Genomic DNA, 17687 nt, shown 5'->3' with positions numbered 1-17687 from the left:
GGTCTATATAAAATGACAAAATCTTTATTTCGGACGTATTCTAGTGGGTACGAACTTTATTGTACACTACAACTGTTGGAAACTCCAACAAAAATAGGTATGAAAACCTTCTTAATTATTTACTTAATAATATTTAAATATAGTAACGCTGTGTTCTAATAATTACGATTATCATTTGTTTTTAATGTGCTTCAATATTTTGTTACATCGCTAATTACATCGACATTTTAATAAATATATATAATTACGATTTAATTTACAATTTGGTGTTTTATAATTATTTACAACGAATACATCCACGCACCTCGTTGAGATTCACACAGCAACTACTTTATTGTAATCAATCTAAATATACCTATTTATAACATTTAGAATGTCTCGAATGTAATCAATCAGCCAAATATAATTTCGATGTGAATCGTAATTGATATTTGAGTTTTACAAAGCAATAGAAAATCCATCTGGGTAACAGCGTTCATATTTATAATTTTATAGTAGGTTATGTGAATATATTTACAGTATGCTTGTGGGGACTAGTCTGTTCGGGTTACTGATTAAAGCATTTTCTTTTGATAACAATGCAATAGCATAGTCTGGTGGTCACTAGATTCTCTTTAATTTAATTTAAAAACAAATTTGTATTATTGTATTCGTGTACATGATTACAAAAATACGCTTATTGAAAATAGACTCATTTGAAAAGAATAAGAGTTAAGTTTCTTGTCTCCACTCTTGCAGCATTCCTAACTGACGGTAGTTTTTACATATGTAATAATAGGTACATGTTAAATCTTTTTTTCAAATTAATCAGAACTTTTAACACTTTGTTGTTCGTTATACAGCTGTGACTTAGCGTACATATAGATGGACAGATAGGCAAGAAAAACTTATTATGAACATTCTGTTTTAATAATGAAGTCTTTAAATTCAACTCATGGAGTCTATGACGAATTTATAATTTAAACAGTTTTGTTTTTCTTTTTAAAAGAACCTTAGTTAATATAATAAATTAATTATTTCAAACATAAATATATATACTGTCATACTGCACTACTATATATGGATATAGTGCAGTCTGACACTATACGGACAGAAGAACTGCTATCATGGTAAGGTAAAGCTTAGTTCATTGAACCAAGAATTGATAATGCAAAATTCCTCATTTAACGTCATCGTCAGCTCATTTAAGGGCTATGCAACCACAAAGCAGGCAAATTAGTATTGTTACACTAATGGAAGAATTTGTTAAATCACGCCTAAGTCTTCGTACCGGTTTATGCGCGTGTGCAGGTCACCTGAAGAAAAGGCGCGCGCGCAGACTGAGGCCGTCAGTCGCTCCAGGGCCGCTAGAGGGGTCGGACAGAAATCTAGTCATTAAACTTATTTTTTATAGTTATTTCGGAATCGAAAGGTCATCATGAAAGTGTTCATAGTTTTGACAGCAGTCACTGCACTTGCGAGTAAGTATTATTTTTCAGATATAACAAATTATACTATATTATTATAGCGTTAATGTTTATAATTACAATATCAATAATAATTATTATTAAAAACTCTATTTCTTACATAGAAAGTAAATATAATGAAGTATTCATTTGTAGAACCTCTACAGGTAACATTCCATACAAAAGATTTCAACGTGCTCCATTGTCATTTTTTTACCAATTACATACTTGGATAACGAAGCTAGATAGTAATCACTTTTTTTGTTTTATAAATTAAATTTCACATAACGATATCAGTTTATTATGCAATGGATTGAGTAATAACGACAGCCTGTGGCCACTCCCTTACTCTTTACTGGTTTACAGAACATAAAGTAATATATGTAATGTCAAACCAAACCCAAAAATTGAATACACGGATGAAATATTTTTTTAATAATAGTACAAATTTTTATTATTATTACTTTCTTTATATACCTAACTTTGTTATATACCTAATGGGCAATATTACCACATTAAATGTTAACAGTTGCGCCTTATGAAACTTATATCACGATTGTACTAACCTACTAATTATTACAAAATCAAATTTCCTTCATTTATTTATTTATAAGATGATATTTTATTAAATGAGTACGATATGTGGAAATAATATCAAGTGAAAAAACATAGGTACATAGGCATTTTAATGTTCTCAAACATGTGTCTGATTCTGTAGGAGGAGTCGAAGCTTCAACCGTCAACCGGCGTATATCTACTACATGAGTTATAATTACTAATAATGCAAATCAAATAAGATAACCGACTTGCAAAGGCTTCTATTGTTACATAAATGAAATTTGATGATTTACACTTTGTACAAGGTAGCCTGCGTAAATAAATGAGTCAGAGGTACCCCTCTGACTCATTTATTTCAGCCGCGAGGCAGATTGTATTGTAAATGGTTTTGGGATCAAGGGTGAGGAATTATAGGGTGACGTAGGATACCAGAGCTTTCCCTCATTCCAAAGTATGAGTGGTGACTTACCATCTAGTGCCTCGTTAGTTTGTTTGTTGATTCGATAGTTATTTCAGTTACATGAAAGAAGATTAAAACAATGTTTGGGTCCGATCTACCTACCCCGTATATGACATAGTGTGAAGATAATATGTTTCTACGTTTAATTTATATTTTTAACGTCAATGGTCAATGACACTGTGTTAAAAAGTTTCATCAGTAGCTGTCAAGGTTACCTACTTTATAATAACTTCACATTTTAATTAACTATTTATGTTAACTGCTTGATGGATCTTCATTATATATGCATTTATATACATATTATATACCAAATATTTATATATTATATCTTATTATTATCTGTGTCAAAATTTAAAACTAAAAAATGTTACTAAGAATTGTCTGTTCTAGATATTCACTTTCAACGTAAAATTTCTGTATAATAGTATAACATTATATATACCTATGGAAAACATCAAATAAAATGGTGTTTGAGAATTTAAGATCCACAAACAATTTGTATAGATGGGGTTGATATAATACACCCACCTTTTCGCCCACGTTTCTTTAAATTTTTACTGGCCTTCTACCAATAGGTTAATTATTATCCATAAGTAAATTTATTTATTAATAAACTGCTTTAAGGGTAATATAAATGGTAGGACTTAGTTGATCTTCATTCAAATCCTTTCTTAGCAGATTCATACGGTTTTGCTGGCAATGCTTTGTCAGTCAGACAAATTATTCGATAAGCAACTGTACGTAATTGACATTCGTTAGTAGTATTTTACAAGTTAAATTTAATTGTCATAGTTATTTCATTATTTCAAATCTAATAACATTGTCCAATTGTGCAATTATTATTAAGTTGAATATGTTAGTAGTAGACAATTTCGAATTTATTTAATGATATACTTTTGATTCCACAGAAAAATTTATTAGAATCATTTATATTTATTAGGTGTCTTAATCTTAATTACTTAGAAAGTTATTTGGCGAATAAATTCTTTAATGTACTTATAATCTCATTCATTTGGTAAACACACTACTATTTATAGATAAACTGGTGTTTATATTAACATAATGACGTCAACTTTTCATCAACATTTATTAATCGAATACAATTATAATCTAGTTCTAAATGAAAGCGCGGATGAGGTTTTCGTGTTATGTTTTAACACACACCAAAACATAATCTAATAATATATGTAGACTTTGAGACTATAACCACAGATAATATAATATTACATATGTTGTTTTAATTTTAGACGCTTAAACATTTAATAATACCTAAAAGCTGTGAGACTGCAACTATATATAACTGTCACTAAATTGGCTATTAATCTTAGGACTAAATAGTCTAAATACAATAATTAATAAAAAAATATCAGAATGACTAAAAACGCATATCTAAACATGTAAAATTCTGATTCATTTATAACCTTGTATATTTTTAAAGTTTTTATTTATAAATTTTGTCGTTGTAACAATTTTACTGTTTTAATTTTATTCGAGAACACAGAATCACATAACTCATATCGAGATATCAAAATAAATAAATAATTTGCAATAATTTCCGCTAAAGTTGGTTTTACCAAAACGGCAAGTAGTCAAACATAAGACTAAATGACTGTATAAAAATAATAAAAATTGAATAATGAATGCTATAAATTGTAAGTAAAATATTGGTACCTACTTTATATTTTACCGTCGAGCGAGTTCACTAAAAGTCGACATTGACATTAACTTGGTTTTTTGTAATTTAGCAGTATCAAAACACAGTAACATAAATTTATGAAATCGGTTCATGTTGACATCAAGCCATTAAAATTTACGCAAATATTCAAGCTCCGTTTTTGCAATGAATAACTACTTACCTGTTGAGAGAAAGTGGGCAACGTAGATAGGAAATGTAATGCAACTAAATAATTATTTTAGTATTATAAATAAATAAACTTAAATGACAAAAAGATAAAACGAAGTAAATGTAAAATATCTGTGATATCAATTAGAAAAATTGCGGTTTATGCTAATTTTATATGGACATATTAAATTCATACCTTTGTTTTGTTGTTAATGAAGAATAATCAGAAATATAATAATCTATTCATACATAATTTTTTCACTAAACAATGTTAATTATGAAATGCAAAGTGAATGAAAGTTTTTTGGTACAGTAGGTATGTACAATGCTGAGATACGAATTCTTTTGCCAAATTAGATATTAATGTTAGTAATGAAACATGAAACCGAATATTGTAATTGTCGTTGTCTGTATGTGGAATAAACATTAATGCTATCTACATAAAAAAAAACAGGTAGATTTATTTTGAGACGAGACACTTATAGAGAATGTCAAATAAAGTTTAATAAATGGATGTTTAGTGACTTTGACAAAGGTGCATATTTCTAAATGTTTTACAATCATTACGTGGAATAAAATAAAACGCTATAAAAAATTATGATGTCATTGCCTCTTTTCGATTGGTTACAATCCTGTGGTCGTCTCGAGTGAAGTACGAGTACGTTTAGCCTAAAATGTGGCCATTAATATTAAATGCAGGATTCTTGTTCGATTTTATAACTATATCTACCTCCGAATTTATGTTATGCATTAGGTCATATATTTGCAATTCTTGTACCGATATGTAGTCGTAATTGCTGTACATTGTAATTATTATTAATAATGTATTACGTATATATATATATATAGGGTTTCCTTTATAATCTAGGAAAGCGTTTACTGAAAATTACGAAGAATATTAAGGCGAAGTGTGCGTTTTCATCTTCCATTCTTTTCCTAGGTTTTATATAATTAATTTTATAACAGAGATTCCATCGAGATGGTAACACAAAGTTAGATATAGAGTTCACAAATAAATCCGAATATTTAGTCGGACGATTATATCACTTTCCTCACTACTTCAATTTGTCAAATTATTTGCTTTCTAAAGAGTGAAAATATCCTTTCCAAACATATTTGAAAAGAACAGATTCTTACTAGGTAACAGATTCTTAGTAGGTTGTATAGTTACTAGTTGATTTATACACATTACTTTTAGTGAGGTATATACCTAAAACTTAATAACAAATAGTGTCCAAATACCATTTAGGTTTTCTAACAGTTTTAGATAAAATAACGTACAGTTTATTTAATATATTAATTTGCATTAAAAAAGTCGAAGTCGAATAAAGAATTAGGTTAATCAAATGTCAATGCCAAATACTGACATTTCTATGAACAAATTATTTATATTTTAACATAGATAGTAAAAACATATTATCTACTGAGACAGAAAACGAGCATTTTAACTAATAAGAATCTTGTTGAATCTATCCATCAATCTCGCAGCTAGCGGCTATAATGTTTAAAGTTAATATAATTAATTTATATAAGGGCAAAGGAAGGCCAAAAAAAAGATGGATGGACTGTGTGAAAGATGATATGGTAAGAAAGGAAGTAAATAACGCTATAATGTTTACGCCGACCCCAAATAAATGGGAAAAGGAAGAAGCAGATGATGATGATAATTAATTTATCGGTGAACTTTAATAATTGTATTCTTAGTTATATTGGAGTAATACTATCACCTTACTTTTATGTCCTAACTAGCTGTTACCCGCGATTTCGTCTGCTTGTTTTGAGATAAAATATAACATATGTTCATCTTCGTAGTACCATTATTCTTCATATAAAATTTCCATTCTGCCGTTTAGCCGTGAAAAGATATCAAACAGACAGACATACTTACATATTTATAATATTAGTATAGATATTAGATACTTTTTTTACATTGTTGTTCTTCACATTGTTCTTAATTAATAATAAATTCGCTTCAGCTTGCAATTAGATTTTTTGGGTGTATGTTACTTGATTTGTTCGCCAAAATTAACTCGGTTTTACTTATTTTTCTTGAAATGACAGTATAATATGGGATGACATGGCAATTTACAATTTTATCGATTATTATTGCGAACTGTTTGTTACCGTTGAGATTTTTTTATATGCAATTTTTAAAGAATATTAAATATAATACGTTCAATACATTTTTCCCTTTTTGTTTGACATAGAATCACATTTTAGACTTTAAATGCGTTATGCTACTATATAGAATATATTGTAATTCTATACTACTAACCCTTGATGCATCAGCGCCGATGCACCGCTGTCGCAAGTACCTACACTTTCACTTCTTGCGCAAGCGCAGCCTGTTGCGACGCCCGCCTCCGATAATCATGTGTTACACGTTATTGATCCCACGTACTTACAATCATGACAAAATTAGGTCATGGTGGGCACTGGATCGTGATGATTGTCTGATACACCTATGTATATTACATAGGTGTAGCTACGAACTTGCAAATATTATATTAAAATCAAACAATTTATTAAAAAAAAAGAACATGCCAAACTAATTGAAAGTAAATTATTTAATAAAATATAAAAGAAATACCTGATGATTATAGTGGTATCTTAATAGATACTTAAAAATTCTTTAGTGTTGTCATCCATTCGAAGGTCGCCGCCTTCTCACCTCACTTCTCATCTTTTTACACTCCTGAATTATACATTAGTAACATAATAATTCCATAGTTCGTTGCCAGTGAAGGAACTAATAGATATTCTTATCGATTCTTTTAATCATCGTTTCGTCTAAATATAACATACATATACTGATATTGAGATTACATTAGTTTAAGTTCAATATAATTTTATGTCTGTTGTATCTGCAAAATGGCAGGAGGATAAAAAACTTCGTGAACAACAATGGCGACTTACAAATTCTTGTCACGAGATTGCGCCACTCTCACTAAATTAGTCATAGAACTCACGATAAGCCCTGTTTGATTGCGTAGTACATTTAAATAGGTGTGCCTACAATCTTCTGTATCTAAAGTAAGTAGTTATACTACAGAAGAAACAGTGAGTAGGGAAACAATAACTCAATAGTACAGAGATACAGGGTATCAGTTCTACTTCACTCTAATGGAAATTTGTGGTTAGTTAGGATTTCTGGAAGAGTTACAAGAATTAGAATACCGAATATTTAACTTAATAACAATTTTTGACTGTTGAGTTGGAAGTAGTGACTCTATCATTACTGGAAGCCATTGTACACTATTCCAGTATCATCCATTAAAACAGACCTTGACGATTCACATTAAAATCAATTATGAAACAAGTGCCGATAGAGAATTAAATGTCAAATATCGTCTCAGCATGTCAATTTTATAATAAAGTTATTTATCACATAATCTACTAAATGAACTTTTTTTTAATTATCAATCCTTTCTGATTTGATGAGTATACTGATTCATGAACCTGTAGGATAATTTACAATTACAGTTCCCAAACCTGAATTTTCGCGTAATCATCCATTTACTTAATAGTAACGTTTTTTTTAAATAAATATAACCTTATAAATTCTTAAAATAGCTCGGAATAAAAGAAAATAAATAGTTGAATAATTTAAAAAAATATTAGAAATTTAACCTATCCGTTCGTATGGCATAATCCTTCACTACAAGTATGTACTTAACATACAATAACTCAATAAAATCCGTATACATGTATTATATGTAATTTCATAGTAGTATTTCTAAAGACAGTAAACTTTGTCTACTTTATAAATATCTCTATCACATAGACTACCGCGGGTATAGGTACATAGTATTTATTCATTTAGAACGCACATTTCTGATATTTTAGTCGTCCATGGGTTACGGTAACAATTTACAATAGCCAGTATGCTCGATTGCTAATACTGTGCTATAAAAAATAATTTAAACGTTACTATGTTCCAACGATAAATCCAGATAGACGGCTAGCAAGTTATCGACTAATTTAGTATTGCCAAACAAAGTACACGCAAATGCATGCCAATATTATGTACCGATGACGTCCACTCACTCTTCTTACGTAAGAATGGGTCGTTGTGTAATAAAAAACTCGATCTCTAAGTTCGACAACTATACCCACATATTACACCAGAAGACTTACTAGTTTCTACTTAAGTTAGGTGGTAGATGGTTGTTTACCAGATAGAGATTACCAACAAAATCTGTCTATAGCTTTGTTTTACCAATATATGACTTCGTTTAGACTTGTCCTGTACATGTCTTCCACCTCTATCCACTTCCGTACTTCTATACTGATATTATAAATGGTTATTCATCTTATTGAAATTTGGCATGAAGGAAACGAAGTTGCGTGAAATATCTAGTATATCTGTTTCGTCATCTGACATTTGCTTATTAGATAACTCTTATTATGCCTACATTATAGAGTTAGTGACCGAGTGACTTACTACCTTGACTCAAAAATAACTACTCAGTTGTGAGTTATAATACCGACATACACTAATTTAATCGGCAGTAAAACTGCTCGTTACTGCAGTATCACGACTTTGCTACTTTCTATTGAATACAATTGCCAGAATTTTTTTAGGTCGTAATTTTTCTAATTTTGCTCATTATGTTATCTATGTATTGCACACTCGGTAGAGGAGAGGACATTGTTAGTAAAGAGAACTGGCAGACCCATTATTAGACCCTGCACCCTGCCAGGTCGTCTTGTACACGGTTCCCCCTGCAAACTATATTCATTAATTGTGAATTAGCCACGATAGACTATCGGACTTCACTTCATCATATGATCTCCTGCTGGTACCTCGTCAGCGTAAACTATTTGTATAATTTGGTGTTTATTTTAAAGTATATTATAAAGTTTATTATAAAGTATATATACATACTATACATATATAAAGTCAAAATTTTAACGTTCTTAACGTTAAAGAGAAAAGTGGTAAAAAATATCCTGTATAACTTATTTTCATTTTAACATCAATTGTATCTATTACGTAACTATAATAACTAGTTAATTACAATAAGCACGTACCTTCAGAAATACAGGCAATAGGGTTAACGTAGCTGCTCCTAATAGTATATATCAAGTACTTTGTAACTATGTATGATTAGTTTCTGTAATTACATAATTAGCTTGTACATTTGTTTCTGGAGGCTGATCAAAAGGAATCATCTATAAAACATACTTATGTATTTATTTATTCATTCTCAGGTGCACAATTCAAATGTCCGGCTAAGGATGGTCAGTACGAAGATGACAGACAATGCGACAAGTTTTATGAATGTACCGACGGCTTAGTAACCACGAAGCTCTGTCCAGATGGTCTCGTGTTCGATCCCACCATAAGGAAGATTAACAAATGTGATCAACCCTTCAATGTAGACTGCGGCGACAGGACTGAATTACGTAAGTAAATACAATTGCGGTACAAAACATATAAAATTGTAATTTAATTTTTAAGTTTAGGTAATATTGAAAATTATCAATAAAATTGTGATGGAATTCAGGTAGAAAATAGATTGTATCAATGAAATGTAAATAAAATTACTAAAAAATTTGAAGGTCTTCTAATGAACATAACAAATTACCCAATCTTCCGATGGTCATAAATTTAATGTTCACACAATATTAATATACCTATTTCTCAGTAAGTCTATTGAAACATACATACCATGTTAAGATGTTTAAATATAGTAAAAGGTCTGCTAGGTTTTGGACAAAGAAACATTGTATGATATGTGTAAAGCTATGTATTTATTAATAAATGTAATATGTAAATTACTTTTATTTTATGTCTTGATTATCATGACTTGTAACAATAAAAATATCATATAAACTAAATACACTTGGGAATAACAAGTCAAGCTGCACACCTACCATTGAACTCAATCGCTTGTTCCTGTATTTGTTTATTTATAAAGTGAAGGTCCTGTCTACCTTTGACCACCTAGGTCGATACATGTCTGTGCCTTTCTAGGCCAACTGGCGACTGCATCTGACATGTACCTCTTACATCAATCAATTGGAACGCTCTGAATAAGACTTATATTATGTACTTACATTCAGTTAATGTTTATATATAGGCTTAAATTTGGAAAAGTGAATCAATTTGGAATGTATAACGCCTGTTCAAAACTAAAATACATTATTACTAAATATTGTATTGTACGAACACGCATGTTTAGGTTTGGTATATAATTCACTTTTGAGTTCAAAAACGAAGTATTCTTTGTGAAATTAGTACCTAACGGATTATATTATATCTCAATAAGAATTGATATTATTTATTATAGAATAAATAGGTCTAATATATCTATATAATAATATACTGTAATCGCTATAGGTGGTATGTGAGGAATGCGCATTATATTCGCAGAAGCGTGACTGAATTTTTGAGTAGCTTGGGATCGTATAAACATACATTTTCTTATAACACTGTCATCAATCCTTCATTGCAATAACTTTTGATTGTATTTTCATTGTTATCTTGTAAATTAAATTTTATTACAACGATAATATAAATTTTATTACCTCAAGAAAAGGAGGCTGAATATTTCATATCAGGTTTTGTCAAGGCAATTTATGCAACAAGTAATGTTGAGCTTCCAGTAATTCATGTCGTAAAGTGAAAGACGACTGGTGCAAATTGACTTCCTACTTATGAGAATAATTTCCTAGAATAAACGACCTTACCTAGATATCTCAAGGTCTCAAGTGAAACAGTCATTTAAGAATTTATGTAGTTTTTTCCTGGATGCATATATACGTAATAATACAATTTCAAATGTTTCAATAGAGAAAACTTCAAATGTTGAGTCTCATGTGAATTGAATTTTAGGCGCTCGTAGTACCTATTTTCTTACTACAGTTGAAACATAAATTTGTGTAGGTAGCACTTGCAATTACAAATTCTGGTACCTGTTAAGTACCTACTTATATTTAATAACTGTTTCTAAGACAAGATTCGATTTCTCTTCTAAAACCGATTTATATTTTATACTATACAGAACAAATTGATGCAATAATTCAATTCTGAAGTTATATATTCTTGAAAGTGGTTATCATTGACATGATCTTTAGGTGCTCCGTTAAACGTATCGAATTTTCCTCAATGTCAAACTGTCCACTAATAACAAAAAAATCTTCGCATATAAAATGCCAAACAACATTTTATATTATTTTATGATAATGAAATTTTAAACATACACTTATGTGATATTTGACTTTGATATATCTTTTGTCATTATATTTTAGGTGAATAATTTTGAACCATCTTTAACAAGGAGAAGGTTCTCAATTCGACAGTGTTTATAATATTATAGTTTCTGTCAAATGACTGCTTCGATGGTCTAGCGGTTTAGTACACCTCTTTACTTCCGATGGTCGCAGGTTCGATTCCTCGCACAGTGATTCCTCGCGCAACATTTGTGTTCATGAGTATGATTGTTTGTATCGGTCTGGGTGTTTTCTATGTATGTCTATTATATGAATTATCAAGTACCTACATCATAGCTCTGCTTACCGTGTGATAAGATGTGCTGTGTTAATTGTTAATATATCTTCCATGTGCAGACAGTGATCAGCGATGTATGGATAGGTTGCCTAACCTATTTTTTGTGTTGTTTAACAGAACCTCCCAAGCCCAATAATCAATGCCCACGTCGCAACGGCTTCTTTGCTCATCCCGACCCAGCAGTTTGCAACATCTTCTTCAACTGCATTGAGGGTGAAGCCACTGAAGTCAAATGCACAGCTGGACTTCACTTCGACGAGTACTCCGGTACATGCGTCTGGCCTGATGCCGCTGGCAGACAAGGATGCAACGCACAAGACAGTAAGTTATTCTTGTATAATTTACCTTTGTAATTTATAAAATGTAAATATTTCTTCATTTTTGGAATGGTATTACTATTAATAGTTTCTGAGTTATTTATCCTAATGAAAAATTTTGCTAAAATCAGGACCGGATCATTAGTTCCCGATTCAGATAATATAGATATATCATATGTCAACGGCAAGAGGAATTAATTCTTTTTCTTGAAAAATACTTACTATTTAAACTTTGCGACGATTGTTGTCATTTGTCATTATGGACAACAAAATATTTCCTTGAAACAAGTTTGGGTTAATATGGGTGATATTCACTCAAGTTTATTTTAAGTCAACGTGACTGTGAAAAATTATACTATCTTTAGAATAAATAAACAAATGAGAATATAGATATCTATCTAGATTCATAACATAAATTGCCAAATAAATTTTGTTATATCTTGTACCCCTCATGTGTTGCCATTTCTGATTAGACAATGCAATGTAAAATTTTGCAGAATCATAGAAAATGTGACATAAATAAAGTTGCTAATATAAAATGTAACTAACAATAGAATGTATTTTCAGAGAAACTTATAGACGGTTTCGAGTGCCCGAAGGAGCCTCAGGTAGATTCCCAGGGTCTGGTTGTGGCACACCCCAAGTTCGCACACTCAACTGACTGTCAGCGTTTCTATGTGTGCCTGAACGGGGTTGAACCCCGTGATCTTGGTTGTCAAGTCGGCGAGGTTTACAACGAAGAGACTCAAAAATGCGACGCCCCAGAGAATGTTCGCGGATGGTTAGTACATTATTACAAACATTAACCAAAAATATATTAGTGTTAAAAGTAGTAGAGCATGTTGTATGAACACGCGTTGTAGTTCAGCATGAATGGCACTGCTAGAACCGGGGAATATCTCTTCAGAATACCGGCTTAAGTGCAAATGCGTTCAGTATTACCTATCGCGTTTTGCTTTACAATATGAAAGGTGGATCCAGACGTCCTTCCTCGGCTCTGCTATAGCAGAGCTATTCTTAATTCCTTCCTCTACCCATCCTCTTTTGAAAGGCCAACTACTACTATGACGGCCTCGGTTGTCTAGTGGTTTAGCACACCGCCTTACTTCCGATGGTCGCAGGTTCGATTCCTTGCACGGTGCAAACATTTGTATTCGTGAGTATGATTATTTGTATCGGTCTGGGTGTTTTCTATGATAAAAAAAATATATATCTATGTTTTTGTATCAGTTATCTAGTACCTATAACACAAACTTTAGCTAGCTTAAATTGGATCTAGACGGCGCTGTATAAATTGTCCTTAGATTATTATTATTATTATATTACCTATAATTAATTCAGATACTGTTTAGATCCGCAGCTACCCCCTGTAGCTGCGGATCTAAACAGTATCTGATTTTCTAACAACATATTTTTATTTTATGATACAATAAAAACTATCAATTTAATGTAAACAATACCTAGAAATGGTTCGTTTTATACGAGGCCTCGTTTTTAATATTCATGATTAGCAACGGCGATTCTCTGTGTACGGCTATTTTAAATATTCAGTGTAATTCTTTGCTTAAAAAAATATAAATATTCTAACCTATTGTACATAAATATATACCTAAATATAAGTTAAATATCTCTAATTTTGTATTTCTTAATGTTCACAGTGAGGACTGGTACAAAGATGCGGAGGACGCGCCTGCTCCCAAAGCGAGGTCCTAAGACTCTTTAGTGATACTCATAATGTAGCCTACATTTAAGACTAAGTTAATACATAAGTTAAATAATGAATAGCTGTCCATTTTATTTATACCCTCTGATTTGAGAATATTTCTGCTATATTAGTACCTACTTTTATCTTATTGTTGAAGGAAGGAAGGAACGAGAGACATTGAGAACAAGTTTGTCGTCTCAATACATGGCACAACTTAGAATGTAAATAGGTACACGGATTTTTAACTCAAATATATATTTATCTGAATAAATGTACCTATTATAAATATACTTCAGTATTTTTTATAATACCAATGTTATTTTGATGTTAGAAAATATCTAATGTCTACAGAGATAGTTACCACTACCAGTAGACTTATATTAGGAATATGAAATATAAACGTCATAAAGCTAAAAATGTCGAATCAAAAGCTATCGAAATAGGAATCTATAAATTTATATTATGTATACCTTACCAACTCTCTACTCACAACTAAATCTATTAAGTCTAGAATCGTCTGGAAACTTGATCTATTTTATAACTGGATATATTGGATATCTGAATTTATGAAATTTTTTAAGTTCAACAACAAAGACACCACATACGCATATGCGCTGGCAAGAACTAGTTATAAACAACATAAACATACAATCACGACAGTTATCCTAGTTGTGGTGAAAGCAACATTTTACATAACATAAAGAATGTTATATATGAGTGTCATATATGTCTATGTGTATGTATCTACAAGTACTAGTACAAAGCTTGCCAGAACTAGATAAAAAATACAATGTAGAATGTGGAACAAGGAAATACTGCAGTTGAGATCTGAAACTTTTAGTCCATATTTCCATACTAATATTCCATATATAGAAACGTGAAATACGAAGTTTTCTTCACAGTTTAGTTTTTAAAGAGATAAAACTATTCGATAACAAAATGTCCAAGTATAAATTGGTATAGAAATATCAAAATCATTATTACAATTTATAAGATTATGTCTATACATATAAAATTAGAGGCAATTCAAGACTGTCTTGAACAAAAAGATACCTATTGATGCCTAGGATATAATTTTTACAATATTGCTGCTTATAATATTATGTTAGAGTCGAGAAATTCAGAGAACATTTCAGTAGAATAGAAGTCTCTTATTTTTATTATCCTACATTTAAATTATTATTATTATATATTATCTATACTAATACAGTATAATCTATCCAAGTCTAGTCTAATATATACAATATTTTAGATTTTGTTAAAAAAACTCTAAAACTACCAGGACTGAGAAATTCTATTATACATATATGTATATATTACGTTAATATAATATTAATATCAACAAAACACTCAGAATGTAATAAGCAGTCGGGCGTAGCCAGGCGGGCTACTAGTATATTTATAAAATCAAATGGTAGAAACGAACATTCGTATATTAATTATTATTAATAATATTATCGGCGAAAGCTGAATAATTATGTTATCAAATAACGACTAACACAGGAGAAAGTTTCATTTACAATTGTGTAAGGAAACAATATACCTTCTTTAATACGAAGTAGAGCACAATTTATATACTAATTAAAGGTTGTATAAGTATCTTATCGTAGGTGTGGCGGTGGATATACTTACAACACTATTTCTTTAATTTAATGATATTTAGTAATAGATCCTAATATGTCTTTGTTTCAAAATTAGTAACTTAAAAACAATACTGATATACTTATTTTTAGGTTTTTCCAATACTATGAAAATGTTATAATAATATCCTGGAGAATTGTATCTAATATAATTTATCTATTATATTATTGAGCTTCAATCTCCGAGCTTATCTTATGGGCACTAAACAACTGATAGAAATACTAATTTACACATATTTTTTAAAACACGTACACTTATTTAAACTATATAATACAACTGTTGTATATATATATAGTAGGGAATCGAACTCATGATCCACCCTCCCACGACTACAAATGTATGGCGTTATTAGATGTGCTAAACAGCAGCACCACCGAGGAATATTTAGTGAAATCGTTTTTATATTTTCTTAGTGATTATACAATGATCTTAAACTATTATTTTGTCATTTTGTCAGAGAGCTTTCTTCTAAATATACGCCTATTCCATTATGTTTAGAATTAAAATTACTTATTAAGGAACAGCCGATAATCTTAGTCTATTGTAGTGATGAAATTTGAATTGAAGGTGGGTGTAAGCTAACGTCGACAATTGACTATCATTTAAAATCATCCTATTGTCCTATATGAGATTGTAAAGATAATCCAACAAGACTCAAAATTACAATAATAACTTTTGAAACTCACAGTGCAACTCATAATACGAGCTGGAACTTTTGTATTAGACGTTGTTAACATGTAACTGTGTCAAAGACAATAAACTTTCAAAAATACGTTCCCCATTACTGTCTATAGGTTCAACTTTTAGTTGACATTTATAATGACCTTTAAGTTCACGTCAATGTTCGTGTACGGTTGAAGGTAACAAACCTGAAAGTGTACGAGAGATTAAATTTTATCTACAGATGATAATGATATTGTCTTTAAGTTGATTTTGGATAATAATCATTTTTCATTATACTCGTACATATCTGGTATTATATAATTTTATATGTAACTTGCTACTCGCCCCGGCTGCGACTTTATATTATACTATGTAATGATTATTACTATAACAGAAAATATTGTTAAGTTAATTTTTTTTATTTATATCAAGTGATATAAATACAAAATATATAATATAAGATTAAGAGAAGAGAGTTGTCAGAGATATTGTCAAAAGTTAATGTCGAGTTCGACGCAACGTAATAATATAATATCATCATACTTGGCTTGGGTATTGCTTGACTTGAGTATATTTGAATGTAGATTGATGATTGATAATGTTGGCCAGATTCAAACTTAGATTTAGGTCCAAGTAGCGGTAGTGATCGAACCACTATGACACGACGCCCTAAAAGATCTCAATAAAACCTTCTAACTGTAGATAAGTATTATATAATAAAATGACAATAAAGTTTACCGATTTAATTGACATAATATTATTTACCTTGATGACTATGACTAAGAGATATGGGGACATGTAGTAATTAAGAAAGTATCGAATTATCTATGATTAAATAAATGTTATTAATTTCTTTACAAATGAAACGTTAAATAAAAAATACAAAACATTTGTAAGTGGATATAATTAATCTAATGCCAAATGGTATGAATATGTAACCGGTAATGAAAGTTAAATATAATATATTGTTGATGACAGGTAATCAGTGAAAGGATATCTGGCATATCATTTAACTATTAAATGTTGTAGTTAACGAAGAGAAGTTTAGTTTGCAATTGAAGTTGCCTTGTATACTTTATTGATAATTTTTATACAAACAAGAAAATAATAATATGTGGTATAGTTATAGTATATAATATCATAATCTTACGGTTGTTAAAATCATAACAATAAAACGAAATACGGCAAAACAAAATAAATATACATGGAATTTGTGCAACCTTGTTTACAAATGAAAATATTATGCTGTTTCTGGTAACTGCCTATTGCTCAAATAATAAAATATTACGCATTCTGACCTTTTAAATGTGTAAGTACATTCGTATCATAGCGTACATTCCTGGATATTGCAAAACGATATAATGGGTCGTTACGTTATACCACTATTTAGGACAGCGTACTCATCTACAATATGCATGTTAATTTTTATTTCAATGTCCCTACCAGTAATTGAGAAGCGGATTAAAAACAATTGTGGTTTTTATTTAATAGAAGAAATAATAACAGCATAATGTACTTAAAATTAATTAAGATTTTATT

The 17687-nt window shown here is 30.2% G+C and overlaps 1 protein-coding gene across 1 annotated transcript; it reads left to right on the top strand.

Moving 5' to 3' along the window:
- Positions 1-1313: 1313 nt before the first annotated feature.
- Positions 1314-13921, top strand: LOC131848351 (protein obstructor-E-like). The gene is made up of 5 exons (XM_059198169.1): positions 1314-1460; positions 9521-9715; positions 11940-12143; positions 12707-12920; positions 13798-13921. Exons 1-5 carry the CDS (start codon positions 1418-1420, stop codon positions 13850-13852), a joined length of 711 nt encoding a protein of 236 aa, XP_059054152.1. The 5' UTR covers positions 1314-1417; the 3' UTR covers positions 13853-13921.
- Positions 13922-17687: the final 3766 nt, after the last annotated feature.

This window comes from Achroia grisella, unplaced genomic scaffold (genome assembly GCF_030625045.1).
Source record: "Achroia grisella isolate CSIRO2021 unplaced genomic scaffold, CSIRO_AGI_Agris_v1 utg551, whole genome shotgun sequence".
In the NCBI taxonomy this organism is placed as follows: Eukaryota; Metazoa; Arthropoda; class Insecta; order Lepidoptera; family Pyralidae; genus Achroia; species Achroia grisella.
The sequence above is the reverse complement of the archived record's forward strand: the minus strand, read 5'-3'. Positions and strand labels throughout refer to the sequence as shown.